Source organism: Hydractinia symbiolongicarpus, chromosome 1, assembly GCF_029227915.1.
Source record: "Hydractinia symbiolongicarpus strain clone_291-10 chromosome 1, HSymV2.1, whole genome shotgun sequence".
NCBI lineage: Eukaryota > Metazoa > Cnidaria > Hydrozoa > Anthoathecata > Hydractiniidae > Hydractinia > Hydractinia symbiolongicarpus.
In genome coordinates this window covers 10,969,253-10,987,360 of record NC_079875.1, presented here as the reverse complement: position 1 = coordinate 10,987,360, position 18,108 = coordinate 10,969,253, and the positions used below count along the sequence as shown (strand labels likewise).

Below are 18,108 nucleotides of genomic sequence, written 5' to 3'. Positions count from 1 at the left end.
ATTTTGTTTACTTATTTTTGTTTATTTTACAACAATCAAAACAAACAACAAGTACGTGGGTATGGAAACTTTGTACATAAAAAATAAATAGCTAAAGTCGCGTCTATACTACCAAATTTAATTAAAAAAAGCACTGGGTATTAACACAGGTATTTACTTGGGGGTAGTGCATGGTGGGCGACAATCATTCAGGCAGAACTCCCATGGATGAATGAACTCAGTAAAATGTTTTTGTTTAAATAAACTTTTAACCATGAACGCAGTCGTACATTCTTAAAAAATGTAAACATAGCCTTAGATTAATATAACATCAGAATCCTATTGGGCAACACATGTAAACTAAGCTAAATAAAAAGACTGCTCAATAAACCTTTTAATTTTTATATTTTCTTACATAAAGAGTCTATTCAGAAAGACTGAGTGAAAATATTGAAATTATATTTTTATGAAACGTAATCTTGAAAACTCATAAAAGACATACTTTAAAAGTATTAGAAAGTATAGAATTTATTTTCTATAGAAGTAATCTTATAATGGACTATCAATGTCTTGAATTCTGGAAAATTGTAAAATTTCGTATGGCTAGCTGTTTTTTTAGGGTAATTTTCTTATTAGTTATAAACCTACATTTAATAGGTAAGGAAACGTCTTATCGCAATTAAATTAGACGATTACAAATGATTACAAACTTTAAACCATGTACCTTTATGTTTTGGGTAAGAAAATAAGTTAAGTATATATTATATATTATAAAAATTGAACCGTTTGGAAAAGCCAGAAAAAGTACTACAGATCGTGTTAAGCGCAAGCTTATCTCACGTTGTTTAAAATTTTTAAGTACTACAATAATAATTGAACGAACAACATGAAACTCTTTTTAACTTTCCCAATCCATTTACTGTTTCTGTTATCTATATTTAAATTATTATATCCCAAACCCATTAATGTTTCCCCTATTTATTTTATATAGTATATATATTAAGACTGTTTTTATGATGAGTATGTTAGTTCGCAAAAATCCGGAGTGGCTTTCAGGTTTATTAAAGCAAAACAGTTTCACTCATGAGTCATATTACAAGGTTGGTTTTTTTTATTTCGTTGTTATCTTGTTAAAGGAGTAACCGCAAGAAGCTATTAATATGTTGAATATTAATATAGCCTAGTTAACTAAGCTTTCTTTGAGGAAATCAAATTCAGTTTCTCTTAAACGAAAGCTTAGACGCAAAGAAATGTCAGAGCAAATCCAGAAAATTTAAATCCATCTCATAGCGAACTACAAATTATAATCAGTATTTTGACCGCAGAAAAATCGTTTGAGACCCAGCGTAATTTTTTCAACCTTAACTATTTCGATTTCCGGGTGGAAAAATTAAGATGGGCCTCCTGGTCTATATAAATACGAATTTTTCATAAAAATGGCGCGTAAATAACAAATGTGCTGGTCTGTATAATGTAATAACCAGTTTGTAAAATATACAACTGGTAAGTCAGCATTTTTTTAAAATTCAATTTGAACTTTATATTAATCCATCAAATTTTTAGGTCCCATATTTTACAGAGCCTGTGTGAAAAGTTTCTTTTTGAGAAACCATTTTATTTTCAAATTTTAAATGCTGTTGTTTTTTACTTAGGAGATTAGACATAACCACAAGCCGCATGGTATATGCGCATTGGCATATCTTGGCTTTTCTGAAGAACGGACACGCAGCTACATTAATGAGCTCAACAAACACATACCAGAATTGAAGGCTGATAAACCATTTACTGAACGAGCGTTAATAGATTATGTGAAGGTACATACGCCTTGTTCATTATGCATTCCCCTTTTATTTTGAAATACTAAATTTTTGATAGGAAAGTTAATGTTCAATATGCAAGTACACATATTTGGTACACCGCGAATCCTCTGAAAATACATCCACTTTGGGTTGAGGTTGATAAACGCCTCTTCTCATAATAGCCCAATAATTAACTCTCATAGAAAAACGATGAGCATGAGGAGATCTTTTACAAGAACAGATAACCTTGGTTCACAAATCTAAAAAAAATAGATGTTGACGAGCAAACATTCCGTTTAACCTTTTGGATTCAGATGAGAATTTTCGTACAATACCTTGGATCGATATTGACCACCATGGCATGTCAATAAAAAGATTTTTTGTTAAAACATGACATAGCAAAAATTTTAACGGGTATATATTATCGAGGAAAAAAACGAATTACCAAGGCTGTTTTTATATTTAGTCTGTCAAACTAATCGATTATCGAGGCAAGAACAATGGATTTTACGCCATGAAAGAAAAATATGAAGATTTGTTAAAAAACAAATACAACGGCGATGTTATCAAAATGATTAAGGGTAGGTAGTATTTTGGAAAAAAATAAAAATGTTAAAGAATAATATTCTACGAAAAAGGGGCTTATTCTGGGCGAAAATTGAATTGACAGGAGGGCGTCAGGGCGCATGAATAGCTGCTGATTTTAAGGTGACGTAAGTATAAGTACAATTTATGTTGTAAGATAAAGGCGGTTTAGAATTTTCATGTCAGGTAAACAGAAATAGAAAATATATGATTATCTTTGTTATTGTGCAACGATTGGTAGCGACTGGTAGCGACTGGTAGCGACTGGTAGCGACTGGTAGCGACTGTTAGCGACTGGTAGTGACTAGTGGTAGAGCGTTCGCTTTTATTGAGAAAATATATAAAAGTGTGGATATATTCTTTTTGCCTAACATTCAGCATGAGAATTCCTATTTTAGGCTGTTTTTTAGAAAGGCGATCCCTGTGACCGCACGACTTTCGTAGCTTAAATGGGAGCTTTAAATACACTAGGACCCTCTTCGCAGGACTCTCGTTGATAACCACCCTTCAGGCTCATCTCAAAAAAAAAAGAAAACTATTGTTTTCGACAATTGGCTGGTTCCATTTCTAACGTTCAAAGAAGTCCAACTTTCTCTTGCTGTCAGAAAAAGGAGTCTAGGCTCATAAAAACCGGGGCGAGGGTGAAGGCAATTGTCTATACACACACTCAATGATTTCAGAAATGACAACAAACAATGAGATGTTGATTTCATAGTTTTTACATGTTTTTAAAAATGCTCACTGAATATGTATTTCAGTTAAAAGTTTAAGTTGAAAGGCTAGGCTAATAAGAAAAAGTGATATTGTGAAAAATGTACTATAACTTATTTTATAGACGTCGCACCAGCTATCATTGATGGACCGTTGTACAGCGCATTTCATGGTATTATTTCAATTGCGTACGGTTACCTTGGAAACAGCCCTGAAACAATGCTGGAAGGATTGATATTCATGGACCAACAGTATTCTCCCATGTTGTCCGATCAACCGGACCACCACAAAGTAAGTCTTTGCAATAACTACGTGTTTTTTTATAAATTTGTTTAATCTTTCTGCTAATATAGTAATTATTGCGCCCTGGGTGACATTAGTGCAAATATTTTTGGGTACACATTTTGATATAAAATATATATATATCAGTACCAACTGATATAAAATGCAATCTCGTTTCCACCAAATCAGCAAAAATTGAAAAGAGACTACTGGTATTGGGAACTAAGTTGATAAAAACTGTTTATAAGGAGAACAATCAAAACTTCCATAGCATCTTTATGCAAAATGTCATGTAACATTTGTGATCTGGAAACAAATTTTTATTCTATATAAAATATTCACTTTGTAGAGAAAAGATTTGAGTAACTTTGGCCGTGGAAAGACGAATATTTTAGACATTTTTCAAAAACTTCATGACAACAAGGAGCTGGTGAAGGAGCTGAAAGAAGAAGAAGAGAAAGATAAAGAGTTTCGGTAAGGTCATTTTTCTACCACCCAGTCTTTTTATACCACCCGGTGTTTTTTAATCACGCAATGACGCAACAGGTGAAAAAAGTTTCTTAGTTTATAAAATGCATGCGATGAATTCAAAAATCAAAAGGCATGGAAGTTAAAAGATAACTATTTATCAAGGTTTTAGCTGTAGGCATCGATTTTCCGGCATAAACACACACCCTGTATGTGCTTGTGTGGAAACAGTCATGTTGTGTTAGGCTGAGGGTTGAACTATGCAAGGAGAATGAGCTAGCTATATGAAATCAAAGTCTATGCTTAGTCATTGCAAAAATTGTAATAAATTGCAGTTTTTCTATTGGTGTTGCTGTTTTTGTTGATCGTTGTTTTGGTATTCTTTAAAAATCAACAATCGACTTTATTTCTTATAGAGTTGACACCCATATGGCTGGTGTTTATGGGTGGCCTGCACCCAAGTACCATGGAGAATACTTCCTTGACATGGCAGATGATATTCAATTTCCAGAATGGTTCGACCCTGAAAAAGAAGATCTGGATCAGGTAAGAAAAGAGATACCATACCAAGCACCATTGTCAACAAGATAAATTGAATAAGCCTCCCAACATCTTTTTTTTCGTACTCCTGATTTTTACTTAAATAAGAACTTTCTTAAATTGGCTGTCTCTCCCTATAAGTAAGAGCACTTCCCGTCTCAGCTTAAAGCCTTAAAAAATTAATACGCGCCCCGGGCTCTTACTTCATGTATTGCATTAGCTTATCTTGGACAGAGTTTTAAAAGTTAGGAAAATGACATCAAGATGAAACAAATGTTTCTGAAATATCTGTCTGCGTGCACAATGCTTTTTAGCTGTTATCCAACCTCTTCCCAGGATAAATTTTCGCTTGTTTGATATTCAAGACGGCACAAATAAAACGCAAAAAAAATTATGGAAGAAAAGTTCGTTGTTATTCAACTTCGTACAAATTACTAAAGTTAAAAATTATCGCCCAAAAAGCGGCCACCAGTTGTCAGTTACGGACGTTGGGGCTATGGTAGCGCTGGGCTATTGCTCACAGTTAACCTGTCATGTTTCCTATTGTTTTCAGAGACACATTCTGCGCATAGGGAAATTGCCTAACGAAATTACATTATACGAAAAAATTATGCGAGTTCTAATCGTACGCATATCCCGAGTCCCCTATGCAGCAAGTTAGTTTGCGGCAGTTACAATAATTTGTCTACACTAAATTTGAATTTGTGTGCTGTATATTATTATTTTCATGATAAAAATGAAACAATTTTCCCAAAAATTTCACGCACGTATTTCACTTATCTTTTATAAAACATGTATGTTTGCAAAAAAATCTCTTAATCTGTTTTTACGACATACTGCAGGTATAATAATGTCCGTTGAAAAATACACGTGTTCGCCTGCACTTTTATGCTAATCTACTTATGTAACTCGCTCACGAGATTTTCATAAAAAGTTTTTTGTGATTTTGCGAAAAATGTGAACGAGTACTGGGTTTTTTATAAACAGTAAGAACTAAGATTAACAGGTTTACAAAAACGAACAAACAGTTTGTTATTGAAATAATAATGTCACGAGAAAAACCCGTGGTCTGTATTCCAATTTTGGAGGCATAAAAACGCACGTTGTGTTCGATTTCTGGGCGGTGACTTCATGGGCGACACTGACCTAATACATTGTCTATCCTGCGCTATTTTAAAGCTGTGCTACGGACACACGAAATGGAATATACAAAACACGGGCATACCCGTAGATTTATGCACAAGCTACCTACTAATGTAAGATTACTTACTTCTATTTTTACGCATTGTACGAAGTGGGATTATTACGAGGACTATGACTGGGGCTGAGAGGACTATGTTTTCGACATGTTTTGGCTCCAAATTTTGTTTTTCAGGAATGAATGAACTCTTTATCGTTCGAATGTTTTTAAAAGCAGTCCCACAAACCTAAAATTTTACTTCATCCAACATGCATTTTTTCATCCAACATTGCATCCAACATGGGAAAAAATGTTGGATGAAATGTTGGACTGGTTTGCCCCCGCGTTTACTTTTGCAATGGTGTCTATTGATAAAATATAAGATGCCCTAGGGACTAGATTGTCAAGTATATAATTACTTATATTTAGTTGTTCCGTGTTGTTGATTGGTTCGGTGACAACGCTGTTGTTGTGTATGTCAAAGCTGAGACAAAAAATGATTTCTTTCTGCTTCATGGAATAACAGGTATGTTTAGTCCTGGGTGAGGGTTTGATATGCTCGCTGTAACGACGTCATCTGATACATTATTTAATATCTACCGTGATATCATGTGATCTTTCAGAAAAAGAAACTTTACGAACTTGAAAATTGAAATGACATAACATATAATACTGAAAAATTAGTTTTGCTTAATGCGATATAAAAAGTCGAATGTTAATGAATAATTCGACCATACTGTCTTTTCGCCCCTGAGCCGACACTACGGTATAGCTTATAATCTTTTCACCGCTATCAACTTAATCAAAGAGGCAAAATATCCTGTGAACGAGGTTTTTTGTACTCGATTTACTCGTGTTTATACAGGTTCTTGGTCATACAGACAGATCTGTCATCTTTTCGATTACAAGACTGCTTTGCGTGGCCTCCGTGCATTGGTTGCAGGTCTTCTCGCAGTCTATATGACCCAACAAGCTCCAGCATTGTCTCGCTCACCTGAAGAATTCTTTGAAGGTGAAGTTAATCAAGCAAAATGGGACGCGTTCATGAAGGAGTTGCTGGAAGATGAAACAAATTATGAAATGCACGCGTTGAAGGTAAGTTTTCGTTTGCCGTGAGAATAACCAACGTTCTCGCAAAAAGAAATTGTTAACAGTAGATATTACCAAGATTTAATTTAAGTGTCATAATTTATTCTTTTTTCCTCCATTTTTTCAAAACTTGTGACAAAAACATCTATAAACACCATAATTCCACAGTTTACATAAAAAACGATCAAAAAAACAAATCTAATTTTATCGAAAACCAAGAACTTTACTATTTTTTCCTATTTTCTTTGCAGGGAATTATGCGCATAAAACAATACGCATCAATATTAGTACGGATAAGGCCACCTCGTCCGCAGGGATTTTGCCTTTTCATAATAACAGGTGAAGACAGTAAATCCCTAGGGACGAAGGGTGCGCATATGGTACATCGTCCATGTTTCGAACATGAGTAGGGAGAGTTTTTAAATGAACGAATGTTTGAATTTCGCTACGAAATATGAGGATAAGCACTTTAAGATGTAAAATAATTTTTGCGAAGATTAAGTTTTGCCATTCGTCATGTTTTTGTCAAAGATTTCTTTTACGTGAATGAGCCATTTTAGGCTGTCAGGAAAAAATTATATTCTCTTCTAGTAAAATATATGAACAGTTTTTATTTGTTTAAACAGAACTACAGTGGAGTCTCTATAACTTGAACAGCCACAGGGAATCGGAAATTATTCGGGTTATACAGAGGTTCGGGTAACAGAGAGTTCGGAGTTTTTCCAAGTTCTTGTATAAATTTTGTATAAATGGTTAATTAAGCGCGATTTTTCTCCCTTATATGGAACGAAATCTTTCTTTATGCAGGATAAAATCTCGACCTTGTAGGCCAAGAACAGACTGAAAAAATAAAAAAATATGTTATCTCAATGATTTATTTTTGAGAAGAAAAGAACTCCGAAACTTGTTTTCTGCTTTACGTTTTGTCCCAGCATCCTAACACATGTGATATAAAACATTCGAATCAGTTAGGACTCCATTTACGTTTACAGAGGCAAACCAATGCACATAAGCTGCTTGTGTTATATAAAGTTCTAGATACATGTTGCGACGTTCAAGCTATAGAGAGGAAATACCCAAAGAGACCAAAAAAAAAAACATCCGAGTTAAGGAGAGTTTCGAGTTATAAGGGTTTGTGTTATAAAGTCCGCACAAAATAATTTCGGCAATTAGGCCATTTATTGTAATTTCGTGATGACAAAGTGTAACAAATATGGATAAAATTCGCTAAATTCGCGAAAATTAGGATTGCTACTGAAATGAAACTATACTGGAGGATTAAATTATTAGATTATTGTTTACACGTTGATAAGTTTTACGAGTTTTCATGACTTTTAGTTGCGTGAAAATTACCTTTCGAAAAAATTTGTAATATTCGCGTATATTTTGACTTTATCACGACTTTTAGTTGCGCAAACATTACCTTTTATTTTCATTTTTGCGATATTCACGTATATTTAGATGTTTTCATGACTTTTAGTTGCGCAAATATTAACGTTTGACTAAAAATTGCGATATTCTCGTATATTTAGACGTTATCACTCACTTGTTACAGTTATTGCGACTTTTCTCTCTTAGGTGATACAATGTTGTTACGAATTTTGGTTGAAGCGTCCAGAAATGGGGAATTATTACTACGCAGCAGCTGTTATTGCTAAACGTTATTTTTTCTCCTTTGGTGACGAGGTGACATTTCCGAATAATGATTTATCAGCCTAATGTTTCCACCATCACTTTCTGCACCTGCGTAGGAGAGTAAAATGGTTATTGCTCTTTATCATGGTGATTTGGCTACTGGTTATTCTATATGCAGTACATCATCGATGATCGCTCCAACACATGCATCTTCTTCTCCGTTTACGGTTTTTCTTTGCGACTTGTAACTCCTTCCTGTTCATGTTTTATACATTTACGTTTTTTGTTATGACTTTTCTATTTTTTGTTAGGTTTTTTACGTTTCCTAATTAGTGGAAATTATCTACATATCTACTTCGATAACTTCTTTGTCTGGAAGATGTGAAAAGTTTTACTTCTGCTACTAAATATATTTTATTTGCCCCTCTAACACGAATTTTTATAAATAAAGTTTTATTTTTTCTGACCTAATTATACTTGCTCTTAAAATAGTGAAAGCGCTGTTGTGTTTACATGGCAAATCACTTCCACCATTTTAATTATTATGCCAAGTTTTATGGTCATAGAGCATTTGTTTTTTGCCCAATTTATAGTTGTAGTCAATTTACGATCAACTCTCCTAAGAAATTACTTCGTTATGCGAAAATTAGACAAACCGTGAACAAAATCAAGCAGGTATGAATGTTGCTACTCTTGCACATCATACCTGGTGGAGTGTCGTTGCGCTCCGCCACAATGAAATAATCCACGTCGGGGAATAAGTTGGTCTTGAAATTCGACATAAAAGGTCCCGCTGATACAATCTGCTGTGAATACTGACAAGGGAACATTGACAAGTTGTTCAAAATGCGCTACTCTAATGTAGACACAACCTATGTAACCACTTGTGACGAGAACTTTAGCTATCTTTTCTTCAACATATCTTGACCAGGATTGTAGAACGCAAAAAATAATTGTATAGTGCAAGTAACGCAGGACTTTTTTTTCTCTTTTTCTAAAAATGACTTTACAGTGAGAAAATAATCTATTTGTGTTCAAATTTGCGTAGGGTTTTTGCCAGCCCAATCCTTGCAATACATCGACTTCATAAGATCATTTTTAAACCCTGACGTACACGACGTAGAAACTTCATCATATTTCACACCTCTTGCTTCTGTTACCGTCTTGATTGCATGGTTAGCTATCACGACTTTGGCGTTTCCCCCACCTTCTTTATTTGATATTTCTTCCATTCTTGATCACACGATGAACTTGGTGTCACCCAACCCTTTGGCAGCCGCGAACCTCCTACACCAGGCTGGCATAAATACATATCCCATAGCCTTCTACAATAAAAATGATTTAAAACTGAAAGTATCTCTTACGTTAACGACACTCACAGAATTGTTCTCACACTGTGTGTAAAAGTGGCTTTTTCAACTTTGACTAAAAACACTGCTGAAAACGCCTTTGTTTGGTTAAAACCTCGCGATCTTGTGAACGCATTGCCAGTTATCTAGCCACTAAACTACCAATCACAAAAATATATCTACTGAAAAAAGAATAAATTGTATATTGTATTCACTATAAGGAATTTAAAAAATATGGCAGAATCTTTCTCAAGTCTACTAAAACGTTACTGTTTTTCTATTTTTGAATAGAACAAATTGAAGTTACCCCACCCCATCTATACCCAGGCGAAGAGGGAATCTAGTTGGTGCTTACTCATTCTTTTCCGTAACCGTTCGATGTAGGATTTTTTAACTATTGAAGGTTTCAGCAAAAGCAATCTGACTGCAGCTAAGCCGCCATATTGGTTGATCTCCACAACACAAAACACGTTATAAAGACAACAACGAGCATGTCGATATGAAGAAGGCAACATACCTTATATGTATAAGAGCAGCGATGCTATCCTCTCCTTGCAACCAGTACATACGATATGATGCGAGTGGATCCACAAGATTTAAATGTTGTTGACCTACGAGAAATTAGGTTCAAGTACATATAAAGTAGGTTTGTGAATTACATTTATTTTACTGTTACGATACACGTTGTTTTTTTTTGGAGAAGATTTTGTTTGGCTTGGCGACAGTGTTATTGGAAATTTGATGATTTCAAATTTTGGTGAGTTGAGAAATTCATAAAGTTTGGTTTTCAATATATTTCGTAAATGTTGCACACTAGTTGCTCTGCACATTCTTTACCATAACATATTTTGTGCAATATCTTTTGCGTCGCTTTTTTGTGCACATGCTCCATTAAAACCGGAACCGTGTAAAACCGGAAAAGTTATTGAAAAACCGATGACAGAAGAGGGCTAGGAAATAGATTTTCTTTAAAGAGAGATCCACTTTATCCGTAAAGATTTTCCCAAGCTACTTCGCGCGTATTTATTCTCGTGTGAATGCAAATCTTAAATAAAAAGGGAAAAAAGTAAACATTAGACTTTTTAACAAAATATAGAAGCGTTTTTTCGGTGTAGACTGCAGAAATATCCTGTTGTGAAACGGCATTGTCCTGTCAGATATGGTCCTTCTAAAAAATTATTTATGTAAGTATGTTATCTTTTGAACGAAACCAATTAAAAACGTTCTTCAACTATTGGCATCGTGTGATTTTACATGATTTAAAAGATGTGACAAAAACTCGATGTTCATAAGGATAACGACAATTTTCCAAAATCCACATAAATCAGAAAACAACAAGTAAAGTAAGTAAAGTGAAATTTTGATGTCCTTGGGGATTCCATAGTGGCTGGCTTTTTCTTCCCTCCGACCGTAATGTTACATTACCGCAAGAGATACGTATAGCATTGCTCCAACTTGCTTGCTTACCACAAAAGCTGTTTAATTGTGAGTAGATGGCACAAGATGGGTTGACAACACTACATTTGGAGACTCGAACCTGAAACCATATGATTACAAGCCGAATGCGCAACCACTACACATTTACCAAGGTTTTCATGATTCACTTTTGTGATTACACAACTTTCACTTAATATTGCGAAGCTTATTCCTGCAAATAAAAACTTTGCAGATCTTAATTAATATTCGCAGAAATATCAAATATTCGCGAAATTCATAGGACTTAGCAGAAGGAATTTCTGATTTCCCTGTAACAACTTTCTAAAAAGAAGAAGAAAAAAAAAATCACGTACGATTTTGTTTTTGTTTCTTTCGCTTCTCATCTTCCACTCGTTTCAACTGCTCCGCTTCTTCTTCACGTAACACTCGCAAAGCTTTTTCCTCTGCTTCGTATGTTTGTTTTTGATCGGATAACAGTTTGATGACCTCAGCAATTTTTGAATTAAACTCTTCGTCATCTTTTTCAGTGACTAAAATACCTGTAAAATATAAAAAGATGAAAGTACAAAAAATGAAAAAATAAAATAAGAGGACTGGGAACTAATGCGGCGTATATTTCCAGAAACTTTTTTCGCAAAACCAACCAACTCAGCGATCAAATAAGTGAATCTTTAACTAGAGGAATGATTCGGAACCAAGTGTATTTCTAGAACTCTTTATCTCGTCAAAAATTAAAAACTTTCAGTCCGAGCAAAGACGTATCAATATCAACGAGAGTAACTGTTTACAAGTTTAATATTCGCAAAATTTTTTCACAAAATTTATATTTACGCGAAAGATTCACAAAATACTCATTTGTAAAAATTAGTCTTCGCGAAATTTCTTAAGGTAAACAACTACGTGTTTTATACTTAATTAGCATCGACCTCTTGAAAAAAAAATTGAAGATTATTATGCTGCTAAGAAAATGGATTGCTAACAATTGGGAATATGAATTCTCACAAGAATGTAGATTAAGGGAAATAACTTTATTTTTGCTAAGTAAGAGTCCTAGTATTCGGGGAGAAATAACGAATTTGACACCTTTTTCTTCATTTATATCGTTTTCAGGGGTGGGAGGGCGGGTTTACTGTAGAAGATTAAAAATAGAGACAACTAAAAATGAAATCTACATCACTTACTACAAGTGCTATGTAAAACGAAAAGAGAAAAAAATATTTTAAACGGTTTTCAAAAAAAAAAAAAAAACCTTAAAGTTAGGTCTTTTAGGGTTACATACTGGTTAAGTGTTTAACGGATATAAATTAATCCTACATAAACATTAGCTGGTTCTATTTTATTTATTTATTATGACTCTATTAAACGCTAGGTAAGGAAGTCTGCATTATGATAAAAAAAATTCTGAAAACTTCTATTGTGATCTTATCTCACGAATTTACCGTCAACTTTCTGCGGATTTCTCGACTTAAGGCTACTACTAGTAGCTACGAAAAATCTAAACATGGTAACGCTAGACACACACCGTAACCGCCCCACAGTGGCGGGCGCATGCAAGTGTCAACATACCTTTGTATATGGCGGTTTCTTTCCGTATATCTCGGAGTTTCTGTAAATTCTTTACGACATCAATAAATTCGTTTGCTTCGGTTTGTTTGCGTTTTACTTCAACTAAAGACTCTCCTGCTTCGTTTTTTAATGTCTCCTCCTGTAAGAAAAAGCAGAGGATTCGAAAAAAGGCACTGCGGTGGTGGTACACGATGATATACAAGCCAAATTTGCAAAAAGGCGGGAAATTTAATTCATCAAATAATTCTTTTTTTGTCATCCATAAAATCGAATTTACGAAACATCCAAACTACGTTTTGATTCTTTTTATATATACATTTCATATTACGAATATTTAGCAATAAGCATATCCGCAAAATTAAATCCCTGAATAGCAGAGTATTAAAAAAAATCTGTATAAAACACTCCATTATCGGAACAGATTTACTGTTTTCACGTCTTTTTCACCAAATCGCGGAATTAAATGACGCAAAATATCAGGCTTTTTAAAAAATGCGAATTTTTACCTTTTTTAACACGAACTGTGAGAAGGGAAAGCATAGAACTTCGTCACAAAGTCCACCTCTATTTCAAATGTCTATTTCATGATAAATATTAATAAGAAATTTAAACTGTCTTCAAACATTAACTCCTGTAATATTTATTACCTTTTGTCACACGTAGCGAAAAACGAGAAAATGTCGCGTTTTTTAAACCGTAAACCTATCTGACAACATAGTGGCTGCTTGCAAACATTTTGCGATTGAATACTTTTTTATGGTTTTGCTTAGAAAGTGAAGCCACCTCAAATATAGGTCTTACCATTCTTTCCATCATGATTTTAGTGCGTTCTTTATGTTGCCACTCGTCAATCTGTTCGTTCAATTTGATACGATTACTAAGTGAAGCGATGTAGTCAGCTTTACTCTTCTCTTTTCTCCGTTTGATACGAACCTAAAAAAAGGTTTATAAAGGATTTTTATTTCATTTTAATTTTTTTTTTGTATTGTATGTATATATTTGTACATTGTGTGGCACAGAATAAACGCGACTCTGTGCATTAACGATATTAATTTTCGCGAGGGGATTTTCTCTTCATTAGCGCGAAATAGCGCAGATGCGTAATGCAACAAGTTTTTCGCGGATGTTAATTTTCGCGAATTACATACCACAAGAATAATTGTTGAAAGAACTAATAGTACATACAGTAGTTCGATAGATCAAAAACATTACGCGGGTAGTGAATTATTTTTTCGCAGAATTATTTTTTATCAGGATGTTGCCTCTTGCCATTTCTCGCGAAGATGACGGCGAAAAACAATAGAAATTACCTTTAAACAAATCATGACAACAATAAAACACACAAATCATTTGAATCACAAATACACAGACAATAAAAAACAATACCCTTTTTTTCTTTCTCAGGTTGACAAGTGTGGAGATGTACTTCATTTGTTCATCGTTGAACAATGTCGTCTGCATTTTCAACACATCATTCTGACAAAGAAAGTAAAAATAATATAAAATGAGATCTATGATATTATGACCTCAATGTGGCCTCATTGTATTGAGACATTTAACTTTTTTGGTTGAGGTTTACAAAGATATTCTAGGGCCGTAACGAAACAGAAAAAGCAAGATTTGGAGCTATTTTTAAGCAAGGTATTTTTTTTAAAAAAAAATGAAACATAATGGAGGCACTTTGGGGAGGTTTGATGAAAACAAGAAATGGGCATTTTTAAAGTTAGGGCTGACCTGCAGTTACTAAATTGACAGTTTTTAAACAAGTGTACTCAAGAGACTTTTCATAAGAAAATTTTTCATAAGAGACTAAAGATTTGTCACATAAAAAAAATTCAAATGTTTCTTTGTTGAAAGGATACAACTAAAACCAAATCCTTTCCGTACTTGTCGGTGAACCAAGGATGTATTTAATTGTCAGCTAGAAAGAAGAGACTCAGACGGTCAGTACTAAAAAATCTCAAACTGTCAAATCTCAAAATTTTGAAAAATGTAAGCCATGATTAATTCCAAAATTTTATTAACCCTATTCGGTCCGGGGTTTTTCGAACATACTATGACCGGGGGGGGGGGGGGGGGGGGGCGGATTCCGCCCCCCCTCAATAACTTTTCATAGGATTGTTCAAATTGAATCTAACTTGGCACACTTATAGTACGTCATAAAAGGAACAAAATGGCGCCAAAAAACTTTTGCTTGCGTCAGCACATTTTCTGTGACGTCATCAGAAGCTTGAAAATTGTCAAAAATGCCACTATCTGCTTAAAATATAATTACTTTCGTTCTAGAACGAATTTTTACATTCTGTTTGAAGTTTCTGAAAGCTAAATAAAAGTTATTTAACATATCTTCCGGTTTTTACATGGATCGGATAAAAATTTGCCAAAAATTGCCCAAAAATCCGTTTTTTTCCGATTTTCGGGTGAAATCCGACAAAATCGGGAAATCGGATTAGTCACGTGTTCAAATTATTCAAAATGATTCTTCTTGATGAAATAAAGCTGTGTTGCAAGTTTCAAGTTCTAAGGATAATCCTAACAGGAGTTATTATATTTTCCCCATTATAAGGATTTCATAGAGATTTTTAGGGGTAGTTTCGAGTAATGGCCAATATCAAAGCCTCTGAAAGGTATGGGACCTAAAAAATTAGCATGCAGGTGTCTAATAGATAAATGTTAAAACTCAGTAAGTGTCATAGCCATATAACAAAGCAATCAGGAGTTATTAAAAAAAAACCGTCAGGGGGGGCGGAATCCGCCCCCCCCCCCCCGGACCGAATAGGGTTAAAGCACAACTAACTAAAATAAATAAATTAGTCTCATTAAAATCTAAAGGTCTCTTTATGTAATAATGGTGATATTTTTCACCAGATACACAACTCCTAACTTTCCCGACACGCTAATGACAGTTTATCTCATCATTTCTCACTAGCAAGAGTAACAACATAGTGTGCACCTGAAAACTTTATCATTAATAATAAATTCTTTAACCATTTTTATTTGATACCTGTTGGTTACAATATCTTGTGTGTAAAATTGCCATGGCAGGACTCAAAGAGAGCAATAAATGTCCTGTTTTTTCCTAGTCAGAAGTCTGAGGGAAAAAAGCCTTGCGATTCAAAAAAACTAAATTCAAAAAAAGAGTTTGACAAAGCAAAGTGAAAATTGCAGAAATTATTTATTCCGTTGTGTAAAATTCGAGTTTCCATAACTTAATTGAATCCATATTAACATTCGCAGAAATTAATTTCACAATTAATTATATATGGTCAAGATCCTGCCTGAATTTGACAAAAAGTGACTTGTAAATGAGCAAATTATTTGACAGTAAAAGCGCTAGATATTAGAATTGTTATTCCATCAGTTTTGACACACCATTTGGCAAACACATACCATTACAGACATTGTTTTGAATTAAAAATTCACGTACCCTGGTCGTAGCAACATTCTCCATCAGTGATTTCCATCTTTGTTCATCTGCTTCCATATGTTCAGCAAGTTGATCGTTTAAACCTCGTAATTTTTCAATAGTTTGCACGTATCTTCGCATTGTTTTTTGATATTCACCGATCTATAAAAAAAGCATAAATTTTTAGCAAGGTCCCTAAAGTTAATTACAGATTTAATTTTCGCGAATCAGTCGGAATATTATGAGAAAAGCATTAGATAAAAAAAGGAAAACGCCCAAAAATTTCGCGAAGAAATATTTTGGCGTATAAGTCATTTTCCGTAATTTCGCAAAATAACCTTTCTGCGAATTTTTGCAAATTTGCATATAAATTTGCGAAATCCGCAAAAACTAATCTTTGCAAAGTTAATCAACTTAAAGTACTTTTTATGGTATATTTTAAATTGCATGTTAACAGTCCTGAATTTTTTATTAACTTTGTTGGACTTTTTGCCAAATTTTAAAACAAATGTTTTAAATATTTTCAACATTAACGTTAGTGAGTCCAATTACATTCGAATACAAGCAGTGAGACAATTAACCCTTGAGATTTTTCTGCCTTTATAAATAAATTACATTTTAAAGAAAAATAACTTAATTTTCTGCAAATTGCTTTTGACTAATGAACGCAAATAAGACTAAAAGATTATAAAAACTAAAAAATCTGGCATATGATACCATTATTAAATGTTTTATGTTTCAATCATAATATGCACAGAATTTCCGAAATGGTGTAAACAGCTTGTGTATAATAGTAAATATGAAAACGTAAAAATGTGAAAAAGTATATCATAAACCTGTTATTAATAGCATGGCCTCCTTTAAAGCCTCAATTTCAACTCATGAAAGGAGAGTAAGTACGCAAATCACAGATTGCTTAACTCACTTTAGTGTAATAAAAAAAAATATGACATATAGGTAAAACATGAAATTTTTGATGAAAAGTAGTTACATTAGCTAGATATGCTTAAGAGAAACTCCACAGGCTCGTGAATGTCTTTTTGAGAAAACAGAGGCTGGGTATGCTAATAAACGTTGTGCTTATAAAAAAACATCTTTATCAATCACTTTATTATTACACTTTCCACAAACTAAAAATTACCTTCAACAGCGAAGACGACTTATCCTTCGGTTTAAACAAAATACGTTTGTCTTGAATCCACTTGCTTACAAGGCCTTTCATTAACTCTCTATGTTCTTCCCTTTCATCCCTTTCTACGGGTGCAACAATGTTTTGAGTAACAGGCTTCATATTAAATGGTTGCTGTGGAAATCCTGGGTTATTTAGAAAAACAGGTGGACTGATATTGTTTGGGACTGGGGGAAACCGTGGAAAGAAATTCGGTGGAGGGCGTGTGAAATCTGGTACTGGTATATTACTGGGTGGCAACATATTAGGTGAGATATTCGGTTGAAAATTCATTCCTGGCGGGAAATTCAAATTAGGCAGGAACATGGGTGAATTTGGGAAAGCACCCTGCTGGATTGGTGAGAATCTCGAAGGTGCGATATTGGGTGATTGTGGAAAGTTTGGTTTTCCTGGTAGAAGATTAAATTCAAGTCTTGGGGAAGCTTGTTGAAAGTTTTGATGTGTATTTTGTTGATGCTCACCAAACTGTGGAACATTCTGTCGAGGCTGATATTGTGGCTGATTAGGATTATTTCCTTCAGTAGGATAATATGGCGGCTGCGAAAACCTTCTACTCATTTTGATACTATAATACAGCTAAAAAATAAAATGAACTAAACATATAGTTTGCTATACAATGGTATACAATGAAAACTATATCAAAGTATGTAAACAATTCTGCAGCTAATTTAAATACTTCCTATAACCTTCAAAGTGTCCTATGAAAGTTAAAGGAGAGAGATAACAGTAGTCCTACAAAAAGCCAGGGCTTCCTTAAAAATCCAAAGAGAAACTTAAATGGAACACAACCGACAAGCAAAATAATAACTGAGTTTTCATAAGATTTTCCCTGGAAACAAACTAATCTCACAACAAGCAATTACAGAAATTTCCATGTTTCTGGACAACCTGTG

At 34.0% G+C, this 18,108-nt stretch overlaps 2 protein-coding genes across 2 annotated transcripts; one reads left to right on the top strand and one right to left on the bottom strand.

The window, feature by feature from the left end:
- Positions 1-946: 946 nt before the first annotated feature.
- On the top strand, positions 947-8,698 carry LOC130638275 (uncharacterized). Its single transcript, XM_057446992.1, has 9 exons — positions 947-1,079; positions 1,632-1,793; positions 2,245-2,359; positions 3,199-3,365; positions 3,706-3,830; positions 4,241-4,370; positions 5,974-6,070; positions 6,410-6,639; positions 8,212-8,698. The coding sequence occupies exons 1-9, from the start codon at positions 993-995 to the stop codon at positions 8,350-8,352; spliced, it is 1,254 nt and encodes a 417-aa protein (XP_057302975.1). The 5' UTR covers positions 947-992; the 3' UTR covers positions 8,353-8,698.
- Positions 8,699-9,229: 531 nt separating this feature from the next.
- On the bottom strand, positions 9,230-18,036 carry LOC130638259 (programmed cell death protein 7-like). Its single transcript, XM_057446991.1, has 8 exons — positions 17,168-18,036; positions 16,048-16,188; positions 14,007-14,096; positions 13,422-13,553; positions 12,621-12,759; positions 11,408-11,593; positions 10,135-10,228; positions 9,230-9,593 (listed from the first exon to the last, which is right to left on the bottom strand). Exons 1-8 carry the CDS (start codon positions 17,771-17,773, stop codon positions 9,452-9,454), a joined length of 1,530 nt encoding a protein of 509 aa, XP_057302974.1. The 5' UTR covers positions 17,774-18,036; the 3' UTR covers positions 9,230-9,451.
- Positions 18,037-18,108: the final 72 nt, after the last annotated feature.